At 43.0% G+C, this 23,300-nt stretch overlaps 1 protein-coding gene across 2 annotated transcripts in view; it reads right to left on the reverse strand.

Annotated features, from left to right (window-relative positions):
- Positions 1-278: 278 nt before the first annotated feature.
- The window catches only part of ITGB6 (integrin subunit beta 6), a 124,456-nt gene continuing 101,434 nt past the window's right edge, over positions 279-23,300 (reverse strand). Inside the window, exons 14-15 of one of the 2 annotated variants that reach the window (XM_088474806.1) lie at positions 8,658-8,824; positions 279-4,923 (exon numbers count right to left, since the gene is read on the reverse strand). In XM_088474806.1, coding sequence (XP_088330932.1) covers positions 4,831-4,923; positions 8,658-8,824 — 260 coding nt within the window. In that variant the 3' untranslated portion in view covers positions 279-4,830. Of the gene's footprint in view, positions 4,924-8,657; positions 8,825-13,167; positions 13,448-23,300 lie in introns of those variants that run through there. The other variant, XM_088474807.1, reaches the window with a different exon arrangement.

Raw genomic sequence — 23,300 nt, forward strand, 5'->3', positions numbered from 1 at the left:
GCCTAGGGCTAATTTGGCTAGGACCGGCTCTGTCTTCAGCGCTCGGGCTTGCGGCGGCGGCATTTAGTCAGACGGCTTGCCGGCCGTCAGCATTTCATAAACAACCCCTTAATACATACACTTGGTAATTGTTGTATGTGAGGTTAAATGCTCATAGCTACATGAAAAACATAATGTGTCAGTACTTGTTCGATAAAGGTAGAGCTGTAACCCTAGGTAACCTCCTGTGTTTGGACTCGGTCATCATTGTTTAGGAGCAAAAAGAAAAAAAAACACAATTACACTTTCAAGTTGTGTTTATTTGAAATCAATTCATCCACAAACAAAATACAGAAACAGGTGCTAAAAATCAATATCTTGACCTCAATTAAGGACCAGCCTATGGTCAAAACATTAAAAAATATATAAAACATTATTAAATTGCAATAAATCTGAATAACAGTTATCCGTTGAAACAAAGTATGAATGATAACACAATAACTTCAGTAGTCAATGCTCTTTTTTTTGTACAGTAGTGTTAAGTTAAAATCTACAGTCATAAAGAAATGTTCTTACACTCCCATTCACAAAATCATTTCACTCCATTTAACAGGGTTTTGCTGTCTCACTATAAAACTTACGCAGCTTTAGGTACAAAAAACAAACAACTATTCAGCAATAATAACTATTAACAGTCATTAATCAGAGATTGACACATTTGAGTAAATTTAAAAAGATTTTTTTTGTGAAAACAAAAATATGTATTTTAAATTGTGTTAGAAAAGAATGAGGTACATTTAGAATGCATGCATTTTGTAACACATGTTAGGCCAGAAGTAAAACCCACATACAAACTGCACTGCATTTATGTATGTGATTGATATGAATTTATTACGCATCTACGGCCTGATATAGGAGTGGTCGTAGATACAGCCGCAGCTGCATTGTTTGCCGCAGCCGTGTCTGCATCTTTATGCTAATGCCTTGACCAATTCTGTTCATACTGAGACGCCCACTTGGAGCTAATCCGTCTTGGAGCTTCTTTAGATGCACCATCAGTGCACCACCGAAGCTTTCACCAGCCCTATGGCAGGTGCAGTTTCTCTGTTGAACATGGCACCCTGTGTCAGTGGTACTGCAGATGCAGCGGCTGTCAGGGACGCACCCGCGACATGACCGCGCAAGCTTAACCACTCCCGAGTTCTCCCAGGAACACCCACCAAAATCATTTTTTTTTTTAATGAGTCTATGGCAAATCAAGTAAATGCTTATTAGTGCTGCTCATTGTATTTATAATATACTCCCATTGAGCTGAATGTAAGTTTCTAACTGTATCAGATTAACTGAAATAGCACAAGAATTATTTAATATAAGGCATCACAGTGCAGCACAATTTGTTACAGTGATTTTTTACTTTAACAAGCAGTCACATGCTCTTAACTTTTGTTAAAAATGCAAATTATGTGCATAATTTAATGCCAGTGGGTACATAGCCTAAAAAAAAAATCACATGAGAAGCTGACAAACAGGCATGTTGCAAAACTGTTTATGAGTCAGCAATGATCTTCTTAACGTTATTTAAGGTAAAAGTATTTTCTGTCTAAACGCTGCAATGTTTTTATGAATGCAGCATAAGATGTTACGCCTACAATCCTGGGACGGCTACGAGACTAACGCATTTCCACTCTCAAGAGCAGACGACCCTCCGGCATCCCGTTCACTTCACTGCATAAGTGGACGGTGCTTTTATGATGTGATACACTGGGAATGACATCATTGAAGCCCAAACTCATGCTGTAAAATGCAGCAAATCGTGTTATTTGCAGCACAGGCTGTGCCTGTGATTCCTGGCATCAAGTCCTCTACAGTTGCCCTTTGTGACCAGGATATCCAGGAGGGGAGTCCCACAAATTCGGCAATTGTGTGTTCATGTTTGCCAATGATGACAGAATGTCTGCACTTGTTACAGGGGACGGGACAGAGATGGCAAAATGTCACAGGACAGTTTGTAATCCTGGTGCAAAAGGAAAAATGACTAAACAAATATTTTTCTCTAAAAACATTTTTACAAATGAACCAATAGAAAAGTATCCAATAGAACTCTTTGCTGGCATCAGTTACTTTCCTTTAAATTTTAATTGAATTTCACTAATACAAGAAAAGGGGAAGGATGCATCAAGAATTGCAATGCATCCCTCCAATCATCGCATGCATACCGGCATTTAGTACCGCCATATGCGTTTACATTTAAGCAAAGGACAGCTCTCCCAATAAGAACTGCCCTTTGCGGTGTGGGAACTTCCGGGTTTATGACCCGGGAGTCCCTATGTGCATACACGACTGTCGGCCAGCGCATTCTGGAGCCGCGGGGAGGGTGCGGGGGGGGGGCCCTGGGAGTGATTCTAATGGATCACTCTTGAGGAAAGTGTAGGTACACACTACACTATACAATGTCTAGTGTGTACCAACCTCGTTAGCGACGAGGATAAGTAGAGATAGGTAATGGTGGAGAATTAGAATTGTGGATAAATAGAATTAGGTAATGGTGGAGAATTAGAATTGTGGATAAGTAGAATTAGGTAATGGTGGAGAATTAGAATTGTGGATAAGTAGAATTAGGTAATGGTGGAGAATTAAAATTTTGGATAAGTAGAATTAGGTAATGGTGGAGAATTAGAATTGCAGATAAGCAGAATTAGGTAATGGTGGAGAATTAGAATTTTGGCTAAGTAGAATTAGGTAATGGTGGAGAATTAGAATTTTGGATAAGTAGAATTAGGTAATGGTGGAGAATTAGAATTTTGGATAAGTAGAATTAGGTAATGGTGGAGAATGAGAATTTTGGATAAGTAGAGTTAAGAGGCCTAACCATTAGCAGATGTATTTCTAAGCAGTGAAAGACAAAAGATATCCCTTGAAAATTCCGGTGGCTGTGCTGAACGATATCTGTCATGTACATGACAGATTTTGGCAAATGACGAACGATGAATGATATTGCATGACATCATTCAGGGAGTGGATTTTTTTCTCTGCAGCGCTCTGTAGCCGCTGCTAATATCTTTCGGTGTTCGTCGTTCATCGTTTATGGCATATAAACTGCACAATATTGCTAATATTGTACAGCTATATGCGATAATTGACCAACATGTTGGAGAGATGATAGATGCGATTTATCGGCCGTGGGAGTGCGCATCTGTCATCGTTCAGGGCCTATCCATTAGCAGATATAATGAACGATTGAACGATATATCGTTCAATCGTTCATGTTATCTGCTAATGGATAGGCCCCTTTAGGTAATGGTGGAGAATTAGAATTTTGGCTAAGAAGAATTAGGTAATGATGGAGAATCAGAATTTTGGATAAGTAGAATTAGGTAATGGTGGAGAATTAGAATTTTGGATAAGTAGAATTAGGTAATGGTGGAGAATTAGAATTTTGGATAAGTAGAATTAAGTAATGGTGGAGTTAAATTTGCACCTTGCCATGTTGTACTGAAAGGGGTAGATTTAAGTTGCGTGGACAGATTAACGGTTGGTAGTGGCGTGTCCTAAACAGCAGTGTAAAATAAAGCTGCCTAGTGTTTGTATGCTACATGCGACGCAGCAGTATTTTCCCTACATGCAAAAATAAATGTAAATGTATTTGCTTCCATTACATTGCTTTATGGTAGCTCGAGGAGTAAATTTGGCCATGGTGTTTACGAGAATTAATAAACTGAATAAGCGAGAAGTGATCACCCAGTCCTTACAAAAGCTGCATATTTGGCATAAAAGCAAGATAATCATTACTGACTTTAACTGAGAATTGCTACAAAATTTGTTCAATGGATACCATTCCTAATCAGTTTTGATAGAACAAAGTGGACGCACAAACTATATCAATTGGTGCATTTTACACATGTTTTGTTCCTTTGTCTAATGCAGTTGGCTCTGTTAATCTTTACGTTGCAAAACATTCTGCTGTCAATTGTTTGACTAGGCCTAAGAGTGCAATAAACCTCTGCATGCTTATTGGTCCTGACCTGAATGTTCTAATGCTCTGATTGGCTACAGAGCTATATACACATCCTCTACCCATACTTCTGAATTACTTAAACATACATTTGGTGCTCTAAATCTTTAGGGTATATTTCACTGCAGGTTACATATTTCACCCCTATTTCTGATTAGTACAAGCATAAGGAACACTAAATATCAAATTAATTTTGTGCATTGTTATAGCCTGTAGATCCAGTTTATATTTATCAGTAGATTCAAGAAGATTTCAAAACTAGGGAGATATTTTTTGTCAGTGTTGGTCATCTGGCCAAGTAATGTCTCTGTCCTTCCTTGTCTACATATGAACTTCCTTGGAACATCATAGGGAATGCCCATGTTCAAGGTCATCAATAGACCTGTATGCTATAACGATTTGTAGTTTTGTGCTCTGTCACAGCCACAGACAAAGCAGCAGTAGTAACTTCCCAAGGACAGAAGGAGGTATCTTATTATAGCTCCCTATTAGGTCCCTGTCAGAGAGTGCACTAACACTGCTTCTTAGATTCTTGTCCTTATACAGAAAATAGCTGCCAACATGTTATCCCCGAAGCGCTTTCTGCCCTAGTGTGACATTACTAAGATGACCCATGTTTGGAAACTTGTCAGTAATACTAGTGCAACATTGTATTTGTTTTTAGTAACTGCTTGGCTTTCGGTAACCTCTCTAATGTGTGCACAGTCCCAAGCTAGACATGTGACTGAGAAACTGTTATTTCATAAAGGTTATAGCACTAGAACTATTGATTTCACGGCTGCCTAATATTCCGGGGAGCATCCTCCAACACATTAACCTTCTTAAGTAACATGTAGTTGTCACACTGCGCCATCTCTTCTCTTTTCTTGTCGTTTGTAGGTAACATTTTTAAATGTAGTGGTGGAACCTTTGTACAGTGGGTTTGTTCCTCCCTGAAAGAAAAAAAAAAGACAGATTTATTTTACAGCTCCAACATCCGTAGAATTTTTATTTATTTTTTTCTTCTGGTTTTTAACATAAACCACTGGGGTGTCTATAAGAAGAATATTGGTATTTACCTTTGTTTTGTTTCTTTTATCTGCTGTCAATGATTTATAATTATACAGGGTTTACAAAGTTTGAGAAAAGGAATTCACGCCCTCCCACTGCCGGATTTATATCCATCAGCCATATCATTAGATCCCACTGACAGGTGAAGTGAATAACATTGATTATCTTGTAACAATGGCTCCTGTCAAGGGTTGGGTTATATAGGGAAGCAAGTGAAGTCAGTTCTTGAATTTGATGTGTTGGAAGTAGGAACAATGCTAAAGCTTTAACTGTTTGGTGCCCAGATCACTCCAACCACAAACACCCCATGGTATCCCTGTGGATTCTATGGACTTCGGAGAAATAGAGTTCACAAAGAGGTCATAGCGGAAGTGACCCGATGGATGCACGAGGAGACCAGCCGGGAGAAGATTGCGCTGCACCTAAGATAGGAACTTAGGGACAGCTTTAGCTCAGGGTCCAGTGCATCTTGCCCGGAGAAGAAAGCATTACTCCAGACGGCTTCACATAAGAATCCTTCATAAGCAAAAAAATGGAGCTGCACACATCCCACAAAAGAGGCTATAAACATTTGTCCTAATTGTTTTTATGGTGGCTTTTTTATTTTTCACATGGTATTGCATTACACATTATTGATTTTAACATAGCGCTTTGTCTCTTAATCTTATAACAGGAAAAATGGGCAAGTATAAGGATCTGAGCGACTTTGACAATGGCCAAATTGTGATGGCTAGACGACTGGGTCAGAGCATCTGGAAGATGGCAGGTCTTGTGGGGTGTACTCAGTATGCAGTGGCTAGTACCTAACAAAAGTGGTCCAAAAGAAGGACAACTGGTGAACCGGGGACAGGATCATGGGTGCCCAAAATTGCACAAAGAGAGCGAAGGCTAGCCCGACTGGTCCGATTACACAGAAGAGCTACTGTAGCATAAACTGATGAAAAAGTTAATGCTGACTATGATAGAAAGGTGTCAGAACACACAGTGCATGGCAGTTTGCTGCTTATGGGGCTGTGTAGCCGCAGACATTGCAGAGTACCCATACTTACCCCAAGAGTTCAATCCAATCGAGCATCTGTGGGATGTGCTGGAAAAACAATACAGAGCCATGAAGGCCCCACCTCGCACCTTACAGGACTTAAAGGATCTTTTGCTAATGTCTTGATGCCAGATACCACAGGACACCTTCAGAGAAGTCCATACCTTGATGGGTTAGAGCTGATTTGGCGGCATGTGGGGGACCTACATAATAATAGTAGAGATGTGCAGGTTCGGTTTTATTCGGTTCGGATTTCTCTTACTGGCAATCCAAAACACGTGACAGCCGGATAGCCAAAATGATGCCATTTTTGAGATCCGAACATATCCGAGTAAAACCAAACTGCACATCTCTAAATATTAGGCAGGTGGTTTACCGATTAGTAGTGTTTGCTGCCTTTAAAAGGAAGAGAGGAAACCAGAACCTCTCATTATAAATCTGGAGTTTAGAAAGTTACTTTTGTCGTAGGTTCTACCAATTGAAAAGTCAATACCACTTAGTCAAATGGATTCAAATTTATGAAAAGTTCATTGCAAATGAATGTGGAAAGTCATGCTGGGATCAAGTGGCTGATCCCAGCATCGGCACAACAAGTAGCGATGTGTCCCCTGCGGGACACATCGGCGGCTGGCGCTGGGATGCTGTGTCTGCTCCCAGCGCCGAGTAAGCAGAGGCGGCGGGTAGCTGGTGCTGGGACAGAGTATCTGTTCCCAGCGCCGGTCAAGTGTCGGGTGCAGCGGTTCGTACTTGGCTCTGGGTTCGGGCTTAATGTAGCCCGCTGCCCAGCGGCGGCAGGTGTTTGACTCTGGCCGCGAGTTGAACACGGCTCACGGGCCAGCAGCCAATAGGAGGCAGACACGATGAGCCAATCGCAGCTTGCTGCATCATAGCCCCGCCCACTCACAAAACACCACTGAGCGGGAAACTTCAGTCCGGTGGCAAAGTGGGAGGAGAGAAGACCTCCCGAAGCAAAGAAGACAGAAGGCGCGGCAAGAGTTCCGGCGGCCGCGGAAGAGGCCAGAAGATGCCGCTGTCAAGAAAGAAGACAAGCGGCACTGGCTGAAAGAAGAGTAGAAGAGGCGGCGCCGCTGGCCAGGACGGGCCAGCGGCAGAAGAATGCGGCTGAGGACCGGAGAGGACTGCAGGGGTGGAAAGTAAAAGAGCTAATGAAGCTCCCTCCCACAGCCTCTTCCAAAGTGGCATGTAGGCCCTCCATGAGGCCCACCATATACCCCCTCCCTAGACCACCAGGGATGTCGGGCATTATGCCCGTGGGGCACTGTCAAGCACTAGGCCCGTGGGCTCATAGGCAGGCACAAGGCCCTGGCTCAGTAGCGGGCATTAGGCCCAATAGAAGTGTTTGCCCTTAATTAGGTATGAGTGACCTGGATACTAGGCCCAGGTCACTAAAGGGACTAAAGCCTGCCCGAGCCACTCAAACCATAAGGTGGCCTGGGTATTAGACCCAGGCCACTTATTAAGCCCACAGTCAGGCAGGCCCATAGGCCTGAGCCCTGAATAAAGTGGCCCTGGGCATTAGGCCCAGGCCACTACCTGAGCCCCACCATTAGGCAGGCCCATAGACCTAAGCCATTGATATAAAAAGGGAACTCTCCTTACAGGGACTTGTAGGCAAGTGAGCGGATGAAGAGCAAGAGTGTACACGGTGAGCAATATCTGTACGTACTGTCTCTCACTGTCTGTTTGTTTCTTTCTGTCTACCTTCCTTCAGGGCGTACAGTGGGGCTTGCATCCCGGTGCAAGGTCGGGTCTTCACCTGGTGCGCGAGTACCTATAGGTGAAAACTCGGGATCTGAGGCCAAAAGTGCCAGTGATGATCTTCACTTAAAACCCAAATCTATCCCTTGGTCTGTTAGGGCGTGTCGGTCGATGTAAGAAAGAACGGTTCTCACATCATTTCCTTCCTCCTAGGTCATCTTGTCTGTGTTCTGTTTGGGAATTCCAGGACTGTCTTTTCAACATACGGCCTGAAGGTGAGAGGGTGTGACGCAAGGTAAAAAACAGAAGTACACCTGCACGGCAGCAGGCACTGCACCGCACCCCTCTTACATGAAGATGAATAGTTTGGTAGAATTGGTAGAACCTATGCCAAAAGGAACTTTATAAACTCAGAGTTTGTCATATGATTACTATGGCAACCACAGTCATGTGGCACATGAAGTAGTAAGCAGATAGTTCTTGGAATAGCAGTTATGGTCACTGCCTTTATATTTAATTTTGTAATGTAAAATGAGAGGAGGTGGGTGTATACAGGTATTGGATCTATTATCTGGATTGTAAGGCTTCTCAGATCAGCTCATGTAACTTTGGCACACCATATCTAAAATATACTGCATTTGAAAAATGACAGACTTTTTCCTTACACTGCCTTCACAGAAACTCTTAAAGGAAATGCTTGATTATTAGCAATTCACTTTATATTACTAGTATTGAACAAGTTTTTTAGAGCAGGGATCACATACTGTACCCGGTACAGTATATCATCATCTTGCAAAATTATACATTTGTTTTTTACATACAACAGTATGAGGATCAGCAAGTTATATCTATACATACCGAATCCCATTTGGCTTTCAACCTTTCTGCTTCAAATTTAGCAACTTCTTTGCGATCGTGAAATGACACAAAAAGTTTCCATAAACACAGCAACACAATACCGATCAACACAATAGTGATAGAGACACCCAGTAGGATCATTGGAATGTTCGGCGGCTTAGGACAATCTGTAGATAAAAGTAATATTGTAATTAGCAAAAGATGAGTCACCATACAGTAATACAGTGTAAATAATATATTACACTTTATATCATATTGGTTTTGAATTGATGGCTACCTTAAATGAACAGATAAGTAGGTAGCACTCTATCAACATCAGAAGTTACTAGTGGCTGCTATCTGCATCAATGCACCTACAGTATAATTCTATGATATATTTAATTACTAGTAAGGAAAATGTAGAAGAAAAAAACAGCATATTCTTGCCTCTATAATCCCTATAGGCAGTTGTCTGTTGGGGGCGTGACTGGAGGAGGAGTCATGGTGGAGTGCGGGTGTGGCCTGTTACTTCCCCCTTCCCCCCAATCTGAAATCCTCCACCACCTCTGAAGTGGTGGCAGGGCCGACTACAGGGTTCTGAGCACCCTGTGCCAGCTCTTGAAAGAGCGCCCTAACCTCGCGCGACTGAATTTGGGGGCATGGCCTAACTACCATAGACCACGCCCCCTGTGTGACGTTATTTGGAGGCGTGCCCGCATGGCACGCCCCCAAATAACGTCAGGCTGGGGGTAAAGTCCAGCACTCTGTCACTGGCTGGGCTTCCCCCAGCCCTCTCCCGTCAGTGAATGGTTGCCGCGAACACTCTCTGGGGGTCCGACAGCCTCCCGATTTGATCACCCGCGGGCCACTTCGGCCCGCGTGTGGAACAGCGGGACAATACTGTCCCGCTGAAATAGGGATGCTGGGGAGGGGTGCCGTCCTCTACGGGTGGCGCCCCTGTGCGACCGCACTGGTCAAACACCCCTAGAGCCGGCCCTGAGTGGTGGTGGTCAGCTAAGCCCTGTTTTTAAGTAGTACAACAAAACCATTTCAGCCAATCAAAATAGGAAATCTAGCTCATCTCAGGTCATCTGTATCTTACAGGTAGCATTATTTATTTTTGTTGATAATTGTTTTTTGCTCTGTGATATTGGCTGGGGAAGAGAATTTTTTCCATCTCCTTAAACCTCTGATATCCTCCCTCCAGGGGAGACCTGAAAATTCTGGTCCCTGGGTGAAGCTTCGGTGGATTCCGGGGAAAACGGACCCTACTTGACCTTGCAGTATAAACCTAATTAGACAATTACTTAAAATTGTGACCTTTGATTCATATAATATATAGGCTTGACTTCAAAGTTTCTGGGCTACAGGATAAACAATTTTGAACTTGCTGACTGTTCACCAAACAACCACTAGATGTCACTTTGAGCTAAGTTTCTTTTCCCAAAGACATATTTCAGAAATATAGGGCCAAATGTAATAGGGGGAGAGTTCAAAAATGTTTTATCTTCAAAATGGGAAAACATCTGAATGAGATTTTAAATCATGACAGTTTTGTAAGTGTAAAAAAACATGCAAGTTCACTCTGTTACTTTGTTTTTGGACTCTATTACATTGGCAAAGTTTAAAAAGTGTCAGAAACTCTCACTTTTCTAAACTCTCACCCTATTACATTTGGCCCATAGTGTTATTTATCAAAATGTCTTTAGCATGTATATGGGACCAAACTAGAATTGCACACATATTTACATTGGTTATATATATGGGCAGTTATTGAAACAAACCAAAAGGTTAATAGTCATTACCTACCTTGCAAAAGTGTGAAATTGCAGCACAAATGCACTTTTGTGTAATTCCCCCTGGTTTTATAGGGCAGCACATGGATTTATAGGTCAGATGGCAGCTTCTGAAGAAGTGAAACAGATTCCACACGCTTATGGGAGGTGTTCAGCATATGCAGGTGCTCTCATGGCAGTAGGGATCAGGCACATTAGTGTGCCTGGTTTTGTACTGAAGTGGAAAGACCAAGGTATAATTTTAAGGGACAGAGGGTCTGATCCTCATAAAAGGGCATGGGGCCTGATTCATGTCTTGTAGACTATTGCTGCCACAGCTGCGATTTTACCAGTTGTGGATGTGTGAAAATATACAACAATCAGGACTGCATCGGACACAGATCATGCAAACATCGACTCCATAAACAAGCCTATGGTCACTTAAAATGGCCACCGTAATTGAGACACCAGAGCCATGTTAACTGCACTACAGGATCGCAGACGCAGCATGTGAAGCGGTCGAGACACGCCTACGCTTTTAGCCAACAATCCCCGCTGCCACTCCCAAACTTTCCCTGCCTGTCAATCACACTGTGATTAAAGACTCACAGCGTGCAACTATGTACCTTTACGCATGTGCAGTGCGACTCAGACGAATGCACAGTGGCAAAAAAAATCGCTCCATTCGCGAAAACATCGACATTGTGTACAACTCTGTATAAGGCCTTTGAATCAGTACTAATGAGGTGTCAGAGATTGGTTCTTGTCCAGCAATGGCCATGAGTAACTAATGGGTGGTAACCATCGATGTTTTCAGCCCAATGGTGATGGTTTTTCAATTTGATTCCATGAAGGCGATACTTCCCATTGGTTCCGTATAGCAGTTGGCAGGATGAACATGGCTTCCCCTGATTTCCAGGGATACCATACTCTCATACCTGCCAACTGTCCCTATATTTATTACCAGTTACTTATATAGTGCATACATATTCTGCAGCAATCTACAGGGAATATTTAGCCATTCACATCCGTCCCAATGGAGTTTGCAATCTATATTCCCTACCAGATGTACACTCATATACACACTAGGCTGAATTTTTATCATAAGCCAATTAACCTACTAGTATATTTTTGGATTGTAGGGAGAAACCGAAGTGCCTGGAGGAAACTATTGCAAGCATAGGGAGAACATACAAACTTAACAATATTAGGGCCGTGATGGGAATTGAACCCAAGACCTCAGTGCTGTGAGGCAGTAATGCTAACCATTATAGCCAGAACAGTCATGATGTGTACAACACTGTAATATACAGTATCCTGGACTTTTGTCCAGGATCATTTACAAATGGGAGATGTGTTTCACTAAGCGATGCCCCTTCAGTGCTGCGGGAACCACAAGTGCTTTCTGCATAGAGGGGATGTTTTTAGGAGAGGGGCTGCTCGAGCGGATGTGATATGCCCCAAGGCGAACTGACATGCTCCCAGCGTGATGTGGTATGCTTCCGTTAAATATTGGGAGGTATTTACTCTTCAGGCTGTCATTGTTCTGTCTGGCATTCTGATTCACCCACTCTCCTCTGCCCATCATCCAGCAACATGTCTCCATGATTTAAATGCTTAGCGCTTTACACAGATCTAATATTAGCTGAGTCTGCTAAAGTAAAGAGGTCTGATAGGTTATTTAATTAATTAACCATTTAGATATATATAATTTAGCCATGCAAACATTCTAAATGTGGCATAATCCCCTGAAGCACTACTAGCACTTTAAAACTTTCACTCAGGTTAATTCTTCAGCTCTAGAATTTGCGCCATATTGCTGGACCTATTGCTATATTGTTAGAACTTTTATTGCAGAAACGGAGCCGCTGTAAGAAACGTTTGAATTTTCAACAGCAGAGACCAGAAAATAATATTTCCTATTTATTCTAAATGATGTACGCATGAAACTCAATAGCTGAGCTCTGTAAATGTAGGGCTGTATTGATGCAAGGTTGGAAAAGTCCTATCGCCAGCGGAAATGGTAATGTTTGCTAGCAATAGTGCTATTTTTGGATTCACCTTTTTGCTGCAGCTAGCTCCGATGGCAGTAAGTACAGTATTAGCTATGGGAAGCCTTTTAGCCTTTTTATCAGCTACTACCACTGTACCTGTTCTATGAAATGCAACTCAGAATGGCATAAATAGACAGACAAACTGGGCCTATAGATATAAGATTTATTCTAGATCTATATTATTTTTTGTATATAAAAATGAGTTGCCATGATAATAAAATAATGGTAAATTGTAGCAATAAGTGATGAAAAATGACACTTTTAGCTGTGATAATGGGGAGATTGGTAGATAGATCCCATAATACTGAAATCTGCTTTATTGATGTAGCTGTACTCCCACTTTCCAAACTTGAGCGATGCCTCCACGACTTTCATTGTTCTTCTACAATACTGCCTGGTTTAGACTTATTTATAGCTTAGAGTAGTCATGAAAGCGAGGGAAGATAAAGACTGACTTTTTTACATGTGGCAATTTTGTTTGTGGGAAACTTTATTACAATGCATTGAGTGCAACAAGAAATACACTTCTCCACCAAATGCAACATGGAGGCACAAAATGAGTGGAGAAATAAAGCATGTCCCCTTTACAAATTTATGACGAGACCCAAAAGCCATCAGAAAAGAGTTTGCACAAAACGTTCTGTTGTTGAATGGTGTTAGGATCTCCAGTTAAGCAGATCATATTGTTTGCAGTTTCCAGCCTTAGATGCTACTGAGGCACTGCACTAATTACTGCCTGTCGGTGTGCAGTATCAGGCGCACACTAATTGATTCTCCTGTCTGCACAGCCCAGGTGCACATTAGTCTGTCAATAAGGGAGGCTTGCTCTGGTTGGGCCCTGTTTCTGTTAAATTCCAGCCAGTCCTTCACTCCATGCCGGTGATGGAGTTTCTCGTGCTTCCGGTTATTCCAGTCTCCTGTTGATCAGTCGAGTTCCAGAGCCAGTTTTGCTGTGTTTGTCTTGTCGAAGCTGGATAATTGGCTGAGACAGAATCAGTTTTAAAATTAGATCGGAGTGACGCCATCTTGCGAATGGCGACAAGACTCCATTTTAGAAATAGATCACACAGCACCATTTTGTCAAAACCACATAGTACACAAAACACAACGCAAAATTGCTAATAAGTAGCACGGCCAGCTTTTTAACAATCTTCCCCAAACACATACCGACGGTGTCTGACATAATTAAAAATGACTTTCCAACACATTAAAGTCACCACAGACTTAAATATGAACAGCACTAAAAAGTAGCAAATTAGTGGTGTTTTCCCTGCATTCACATACACGCGATGTTAAACAGTGCACAACGCAAAATAGCTAATTATTAGCACGTTCAGCTTTTTAACGATCCCTACACAACCAATACTGTCCCATACACTCAGAGATACCTTTCCAGCTTAGTGTTGCTCGCTAAGTACCCCACAGACCCCCAGACGCACAACGCTATTTAGTGTCGTTCTCCCTTGCATACATACACTCAAAGCAATAGTTCCGTAGCGCAAAAGGGTTATTATTACATGATTCATTCACAATGCCAGCGTGTAAAGAAATGACTGTTTTCTACAACTAAGGTTTAGTACATGATAAGTAAACCGTGTTTAGTGTCGTACTGATCTACTCTGTCTCAACAGCTTTTCCGGTATCATCGGTGAGAAGATCGCAACATGCATTCTCAACTTATGGACTGTAGAGAGTTAAAACATTAAAATGTACGTTGTAATGTTAGCAGCTTAGATTTGCATGCGGCGGGAAAAGGATACAAAGGGAGGTTGGAGACCGTTTGTATCCATTTGAAATTGTCCAATAACTGATCCTGTAACCAAGACAACTTTAAGAAGAACCAATGGAATCACGCCAAACTTATCTATTGTATTCCCAATCCCTGCAATGGTATAAATGTGCGTACAGACTTCAATCTGGAGTGTTCTTGCTGATGCTGTTGACGAAGGTTTCTTGCTGATGCCGGTAACTGGTTCCAGGGCGCGTGCGTATGTATAACTGTACCTTGGGTCTGTATAATTTCTTTGCGCTAAATTGTCTTTAGATCACAGTGTGTAACCTACTGTTTTTATGTTGAATGTTACACTTTGTGCGTTGGAAACACATTTCAATGTCTGAAGGTTATTATTTTTCTGTATGACTGCGTGCGCAAATAGCGTCAACTTAGAAGGTATAGGCAGGAGCGTATAAAGGTTTAGAAGGTTTAGGCAGGATTGTTCAGAGGTTTACAGTCAATATCATTAGTTGGGGGCTCATCGAGTGAAGTCACGATACCAATTCACACGATAAACATACGGTTATCAATCTCTCACCAAAGGGTGGAGTGGCCACACGCAGGGTTTACCTGCAAACACTTGATGCTGAGAGATCACTATCCGTTATCGTGTGAGTCAAGGTACGATGATAAGAATCCAGGTACAAGAAAGGAAAAAGTTTGTTCTTCTTTATTGATAAAATTGCATGCTAAAAAGGGGTGCCGTAGTATTGCGTACACGGCTGGGTCACATTTTTGCATACGCAGCTGAGACGCATTTTTGCATACGCAGCTAAGTGTAAGTCATAATACGGTTGTGTAGTAGTCGCATTATTGTGTATGTGACTAGTCGCACAATAGCGTATACGTATTTCCGGTCTTGCTGCCACGTGTTTTAAACAAAGCCGTTGAGATTACTTTATCAATTGTTGCCAATAACTGGGTTAACGTGTATTTTTCTGCGCAGGAAAAAAGTGTGTACCTGTGAGTATTTGTTTAGGGTGTAACACGGGACCTAAATATCGTAGGACCCTTAAGTGCTAGGCGTAACGAATGGCCTAGTGACTCGGTAGCAGCTTACCGTTTACTTTACACAAGGCAGGTGTATGGGTTGATATTTTTGTTAGGGTTCGGCTCCCAGTGTGATTATAGTATTCAGTAATCAGTGTGTGATAATCTGTTAGGCTTATTTGAGCACTATAATTGAACCGCATAGTTTTGGCTAAACTTTGATTGTGAACTGGTGAGAGGGTGGACGAAATAAACTGGAAAACAAAGGGTACTTTGTTGCCCCCTAGCGGTTGAAACGTAGTGAAAAAGGGATTGCTGCATGGAAGCAGCCTTTCTTCCATAGGTGAGTGGAGGCATCTAGAGGTCTTCAATAGGGTTCGTGGATACACCCTTTTTCCAAGGCGTCTGCAGGTAAGTGAAAGTATCTTGACTATCTTTCACCAGTTTAAATCTTTATTGAAAAACGTAGGAGTTGTCCCAAGATGGGAGCTATGCAAACAATAGAGATGTTAGACAATGATGTGCTGCTAATGGAAGCGCCAATTGGATCGGCCCGTCGTATTATGCATACTAAGTACGGTGCTTATGCAATAAGGTATTGTGACGTATGGTTTGAGATAACGATGAAGAGTGTTAGGCAGTTTCCCAGAATTGGTAGTTTTGATAAAGATGTATTGAACAATGTCCGAGCTCACATCTGTTTGGTGCGTTCTCGAGTGAAAAAGTTAAAATATAATGAATGTTTAAAATTATGGCAGCATGAAGGGGATGTGTGGCTTAAAGGTGTGCAAGCGACGCAAACTAGCATTGCGAACGCATTACCAGAAAGTACACCCACAGCGCTAGATTGCAATGGGTGCGAGCCGCGAAATAGTGCGCACGTGCAGCAAAGTAGCGTTGTGGAAGGTATTGCCAGAGGTTCACGCGCACCACCACCGCCCTATGTTGATGGTGGTGCAGGTACAGTTATTGAAAAAAACCATAAAAATGTAACAAGTAATTTGTACCCTCTCTTAAGTAACCATAAGGAAAATGTTTATGATGTGGATGATGAGCCTATTGTCATGTCTGCCATTTCAAACCTCCAGCCAGGTAATAAGGTCAAAAGTAGCAGTGTGGCCGGTCTGCATCCCATCCGGACAATAACTGTTCCGAATGGGAATGCGGATGCGAACGGAGTAGTGCCCACAAGGGAAGTAGTAATACATTGTCCTTGGACAAGAACAGAGCTAAATTCCATAATAAATGATTTCCCCGATCCCAAAAAGGAATTTGCCAAATTTCAAAGATTTTTGAGAAATTTGGGTAGTTCTCACGAACCAACCAACAAAGATTGGCGAGTGGTGTTAAGGGCCTGTCTACCACGCAATATCGACGTGACCAAATTTATCACGGATTGTGTATTGGATGGAGATGTTCCCTTAACAGACGAAATTAATCAAGGTAACATTTCCCGCATTGTAACTCAATTGGGTGTATATTTTCCAGTAGTAGTTAACTGGAACAAAATCTTCACCATAAAACAAAAACAGAGTGAATCTGCCGAAGATTATTGTGACCGGGCTCTGCAGGCTATCACCCAGTACTCTGGGTTAGAAGATATTAAAGATAGCACTCACAACAGGGGAATGATTGTCACTGTACTCATGGATGGTCTTAAAGAGAACCTAAAGACCCGGGTTCAGACCTCACAGCCTGGCTGGAGGGGAGTCACAGTAGACACCCTCATAGAATCCGCAATTGAACATGACAAGAACATCTCTAAAAAGAGAGAGACCCAGAATGAGAAACTAATGGCTGTCAGTATTCAAGCTCTAGAAGGAATAACGGTAACATCACAGCCAGACACACATGCACCCACACCTACACCTGCACCTGAACAGTTACACGTCCTCACTAATCCCACACCACCACAAATGCAGCCCTACCCCACTTACCACACACAGCCACATTCCCAAACTATCCACAAACCCCATATCTCCCACAATATCCTCTCCCTCAATATCCTTACCCATACCCTCACCCTTTCCCCACTGCTCAACCCACACAACAACTTTATCACCTATCCCACTCACAAAAATTCTTTAACTGCAACCAAGTGGGACACCCAAGTAAGCACTGCAAAGTGAAGAATGTAGGACTCCCAAACCAGACAGTATTGCCCTAAGGTTTCATAGACAACCCCAGTATCTTCTCCCAGGCTTTATACAACTGTTTACAATCTTTTTCAACCTGCCAGTGGATCTGTTCTGATACAATATGTGGACGATTTATTGTTGTGCCCTGTTTCATTCATGCCATGTTTAATTTATACTAAACTGTTGTGCTTCATATCTCACACACAGGACACAAGGTTGGTAAGGACAAATTACAGCCATTCCAGGCTAAGGTCAAGTACTTGGGAAACTGTCCTAACCCAGGGGCTAAGACACTACCTACAGCAGTAGCTATTAATAACAGGGTTTAATTGTACAGAAGGTTGTATGCAAATCCGGTATCCCTAGAGTTTAGGGATACTCATTTCAAAGGTGATGTCTTTAAAAACAAACAGGTGGGTGTTACTCCTGAGCTCTCCAGAAAGCTGCCTCTAACCACCCCATTACCGCTGCCCCGGCTATCCCAGTGGTTCTCCTCAGACCCCCTGACCTCCTACTACCCCTCTGGACTCTTACCTGCGCTGTGGGAGTGTTGTCCGGCTCCCGCGGCATCGCGGCCTACTCCTGCTTCTGAAGCCGGGGACTCAATTTTGGAGCTCCGCGGGTCGGCGGCACCACGACTAGCCGCGACTGGCTCCAATCACCAGTGCTACCTTCTGGTCCTCTCCCTGGACTCCCCTGGTGGTCCGGAGGTATGTGGAGGGAGGTCCCCTATAAGCTGCCGTGGCCGGAGCCGCGAATCACGGGTGGCCGCCATTTTGAAAACGGCCCTGGAGACTGGCCTGCATCTCAGACCACACCAGTCTGCTCACAGCCTGCCCTGATTACTTTCTCCCTGCTGTGCTGCCTCCCTCCTGTCGGATCAGCCTCTCTGCCCTGCCCTGCAGCGTGTGGGCCCCCAGGTGACTCACCTTTCTTGCTGGACCCTTCCTCCACTGTAATCCTCTCCCCCTCTGTGTTAATCACATTGGTTTGATAATCCTTATAACACTGGCAGACCCTTTTACAACCTGCGGTCCACCAACTACATCAATGTGCACAGGGTTCTAACATCACGGGTCTCCCCCACCCCGGTTACATTGCTTGGTTACATGCTACTAATCAGAAGGGCTGCACCTCTTCTTATAAAATCCGCACCTGCTATAGGTCCCTACTCCTTTTCATTCTCCAGCACCACTGGCTGGGCCGAGGGGTAGCTCTGACGCGAACACGCACATCCGACTCCACCGGAGCTTCACTGCCGCCTATAAACCGCTTTATGATACTGAAATAAATGTGTTTACAATTTGAAGCAATGACCCCCTGAGAGTATTGAAGCAGTGCCCTCCTGTGGTTCTTTTCTAGACAAAGGCCGCACAATTACACTTTGTGCATATCTGCATACGTCCACTATTTCGGGTCCTCTATCGCTAATCAATCAGGCCCACAGAGTCTTTCCAGCCATCATACTTACCCCTAACTACCTTCCCCCTCACCGTCATTATGAACAGGTCAAATACTAATACCAGAAAACGTGTGGGTGGTGATATCTCCCAACATTTCCCTAAAGGCGACATGTCATCGGCGGCTGCCGACCCTCCTTCCCCCAGTCCTCCCCATGTGGAGGGAGAGGATACACCTTCTTCAGCTCTATCCACAAAAGAGGACATTATGGCACTGCGATCCCTTATTACAGATTTTAAAGAATCTTTAGAGTCCAAGTTGGATAAAGCAGTTTCCTCGATCAAATCAGACCTCTCCTCACTTTCTACAAGAACCTCTAAATTAGAATCACGCCAAGACACCCTTTAAAAATTCCAAAATGAGACTCATAGGGACATAGATCACATTGTCCAGGATTTTGCTGATCTCCGTACCAAGAATGAGGATCTGGAGAATCGAGAAAGACGAAACAATCTCCGCATACGAAACATTCCAGAATCGGTGTCTCCGGATAACTTAGAGACTTATCTCCATAATATGTTCTCCTTCATTATCCCTGACTTAACCCCCCATCAGTTGCCCGTTGAAATAGCCCATCGAGCCCTGAGACCTAAACCAAGAGAAGGTGAACCCCCAAGAGATGTAGTCATACGCTTCCTAAGCTTTAAGGACAAAGAAAAAGTCTTGGCCCCGACACGTGGAAAACCCCATATTCTTTATGACAACATCAAATTACAATTTTTCCAAGATCTAGCCCCCATTACAATTTTGAAACGTAGAGAACTTCAAGATTTAACGAGAGCACTAAGAGCACGGGGTAAACGTTATCGATGAGGTTTCCCCTTCAAACTAATAGTTGACTTCAACGGTAAAACAATTACCGTCAGAAACCCTAAAGAAGGCAAAGACTTTCTTTCCCATTTGGAAGACTCCGGCCCCTCACCAACCGCTTCAGAGGACATATAATATGACTAAAGTTACATGTTGTTTCTTATTCCCATTTGGGTTCACTCACGATACCTGGACACTCTCCTGAGAAACATACTACTGCTGGGCGGAGACTACCCTCTTCCGCCATGGGATCCTAATCTTGGTCCTGAATCTCTACCTAGATGGCCATCTCATATCCTTTTTCTTAAGTCATATCACTATGTGTTAAGATATTTGTAGTTGTTTTACCTGTTCTATTGATCCATAGTAGAACGTTTTGGCTATATGTCAACTTTATTTCTTGTAGTGGTATCTTTAGTAATTTAACACTCCATTGGAACTACTGGAAAACTTTGCTTATCAGGATTTCGCTTGTGTGTCCCACGCGAGTAATATTATCCTTTTCTTTCTTTGTTTCTAGGAATATATGACTAACATATTTGAAATGTTTATGTATGTTTTATATCCAGTTATAATTGACTTTGTAATTGATAAGTATACCCTTTTCTGGGCTTTTCTACTGTATGCTTTCTCTCCCCCCCCCCTCTGACAACTCACATTGACATCACTTCAATCATCATTAGGCCTTCATTTATCTTTACTACACAACCACAAATGGAGGGCCAAGGCTCTCTGACACCCTCATTTCTCTCCTCTACACATACTCAGCATTCTTCAGTACATACAATTATTTGTTTTCTAACATATCTTAATTAGTTACCTAAAGGTAGTTCGGATTCCCCTCCCTACTACCTTCCTGGACTACTTAGTCCCTCTCTCCGAGTGTGTTTTCCCCTGCTGGACACGGGGAATTCCCATCCGGTTCTCTCCCCCTTGTCTTCCGCACCTTTAACCCCTCTCCATTTCTCATTTATTTTTATTTTATTTTATTTATTTATTTATTTTTCTACTCCCCCTTTGTCTTTATTTTCTTTTTCCCTCTCAACGAATAAGGAATCTTCCACCTACATTATCCATATTGAGTATTACACTCCAGACAAATGTCGCTAACTTTTGCCTCCCTTAACTCCAAGGGCTTAAACACCCCTCAGAAGCGCTCATCGCTCTTTCGCACTATCCGAGATCTCAAGGCTGGGATTATTCTGATCCAGGAAACCCACTTTAAAGCGCAGTCACATCCCTCACTACACACTAAAAGTTTCCCCACCGCATACTATTCTTCTAGTCGATCAAAACACAGTGGGGTAGCAATATTGATTAATAGCAAAATCCCCTTCTCTTTACACACAGTACATACAGACTCAGACGGGAGGTATATTATTTTGACAGGCAAATTAGGCAGTTTAGAATGCACGTTTGCTAATATATATGCTCCCAACTCAGATCAATCATCATTCTTCAAGTCTGTTTTCTCTAAAATAAACAAATATAGGATAGGTAGCCTCATTGTTGGAGGAGACTTCAACGCAGTTCTTAGCCACGAGCTCGATAAAGGTCCTACCACTACCAGAACACGACCCTGCCCAGCAACCCGCTCTCTAAACAACCACCTCCGTGAATCGGGTCTATTTGATACATGGCGGGCCCTCAATCCCTCATCCAAGGATTTTACTTTCTTTTCGATACCCCACCAGTCCTACTCGAGAATAGATCTTATTTTATGTAGTACATCAGCCAGTGAACACCTTATTGACTCCTCTATTTTGTCTAACGCTTGGTCAGACCATTCCATCGTCACCGCGTCCTCCGACTCTTTTGATGTTCCACCCTCACGACCCCCGTGGCGTTTAAATGAAACTCTGCTTACCATTCCAAAATTTCAGGAAAAGGTGAAGTCCGCTATTGAGGACTATTTTTCTTTAAACAATGATCCTACTTGCACCCCTTTGGTATGGGAAGCGCATAAAGCTGTTATTCATGGGCACATCATTAATTATGCTTCCTTTAGAAATAAAGAACGCAGGTCCCAAGTAAAATCCCTGACTGCAGAGGTTCAACGTCTTGAAACTGCTCATAAATGTACTCCCTCTAATTCACTATACGCCCAACTGACCTCCTCTAGGACTGCCCTTAATGCCCTTAATGCTGAAAAGACTGAACAGGCCCTACGCTGGCTCAACCAAAAATTTTATGAAAAGAGCAACAAAGCTGATTCCCTATTGGCCAATAGATTGAAGGCTCGGAAGGCCAGGACTGCTATCCCTGCATTAAATGACGACCGCGGCACCAGCCACTATAGCCCATCCACCATCAATTCCTTATTTAAAAATTATTATGAACGCCTCTACAATCTCCCCCCAACAAATGACACTAACGTTAACACTTCAACCGTGGACTATTTGGCCTCTTGTAATCTCCCTCGAATCGATACCGCCACCTCCTCCGCGCTAAACGACCCTATCTCTGCAGAAGAAATTGTTTCAGCTCTCAAAACACAAAAGTCTTCGAAGGCACCCGGTCCCGATGGTCTTCCAATGTCCTATTATAAAACATTTCAAACCTCCTTGATACCTCATCTTACTGTGGCTTTCAACGGTATTTTAGAAGGTTCCTCATTTCACCCGCACACAACTAGAGCTACTATAACCGTCATCCCGAAGCCTAATAAGGACCCCCTTTTAGTGACTAATTACCGTCCCATCTCACTACTTAATACTGACCTAAAGCTCTTTGCTAAGGTAATTGCAAATAGACTCAATCCCCTCCTTCCCTCATTAATCCATCCCGATCAGGTGGGCTTTGTCCCGTCCAGGCAAGCATTGGACAATACCAGACGCACAATCGATCTAGTCCACTATATTAATACTCACAAACTCCCCTCTCTGGTGCTTGCTCTGGACGCGGAGAAAGCCTTCGACAGGGTCTCCTTGCCTTTTCTTTTCCAAACTTTGCGCCAATTCGGATTCCAAGGACAGTTTTTACAAGCCATCCAAGCCCTCTACTCCAATCCCTCCGCTACGGTCTCAGCTGGAGGCCTGCTCTCCGACTCCTTCTCAATAACAAATGGGACCAGACAGGGATGCCCTTTATCACCACTCATATTTGCCCTTATTATTGAACCACTCGCCTCTTGTGTACGGGCCAATCCCGATATTACTGGAGTCAAGGTTAAACATTCTCAATATACCCTATCTCTATTCGCAGACGATATACTTTTTACGATAACCAAACGACTCACCTCTCTTCCCAATCTGTTTCGAGAACTCTCTATGTATGGCTCCCTGTCTGGTTACAAAGTTAACCATACCAAATCCGAAGCCCTTCCTATACATCTACCCAGCAACATGAAGTCATTATTGCAGTCAAATTTTAATTTCATATGGAAAAAAGACTCCCTCAAATATCTAGGAGTATTCATCACTAAATCCTATGAATCTCTATATAAAGCCAACTACCCCCCCCTCATCAGCTCAATCCAGAGAGACCTACAACAATGGCAAACACACGTTCTCTCCTGGGTAGGTCGTACCAACGCCGTGAAAATGAACATTCTCCCCAAACTATTATACCTATTCCAAACTCTCCCTATTCCTATTCCCTCCCACACCCTCAACACACTTCAAACTGCACTTTGTAATTTCAACTGGAACTACCGCAAACCC

This window comes from Taudactylus pleione, unplaced genomic scaffold (genome assembly GCF_031769625.1).
Source record: "Taudactylus pleione unplaced genomic scaffold, aTauple2 ptg000156l, whole genome shotgun sequence".
Classification (NCBI taxonomy): domain Eukaryota; kingdom Metazoa; phylum Chordata; class Amphibia; order Anura; family Myobatrachidae; genus Taudactylus; species Taudactylus pleione.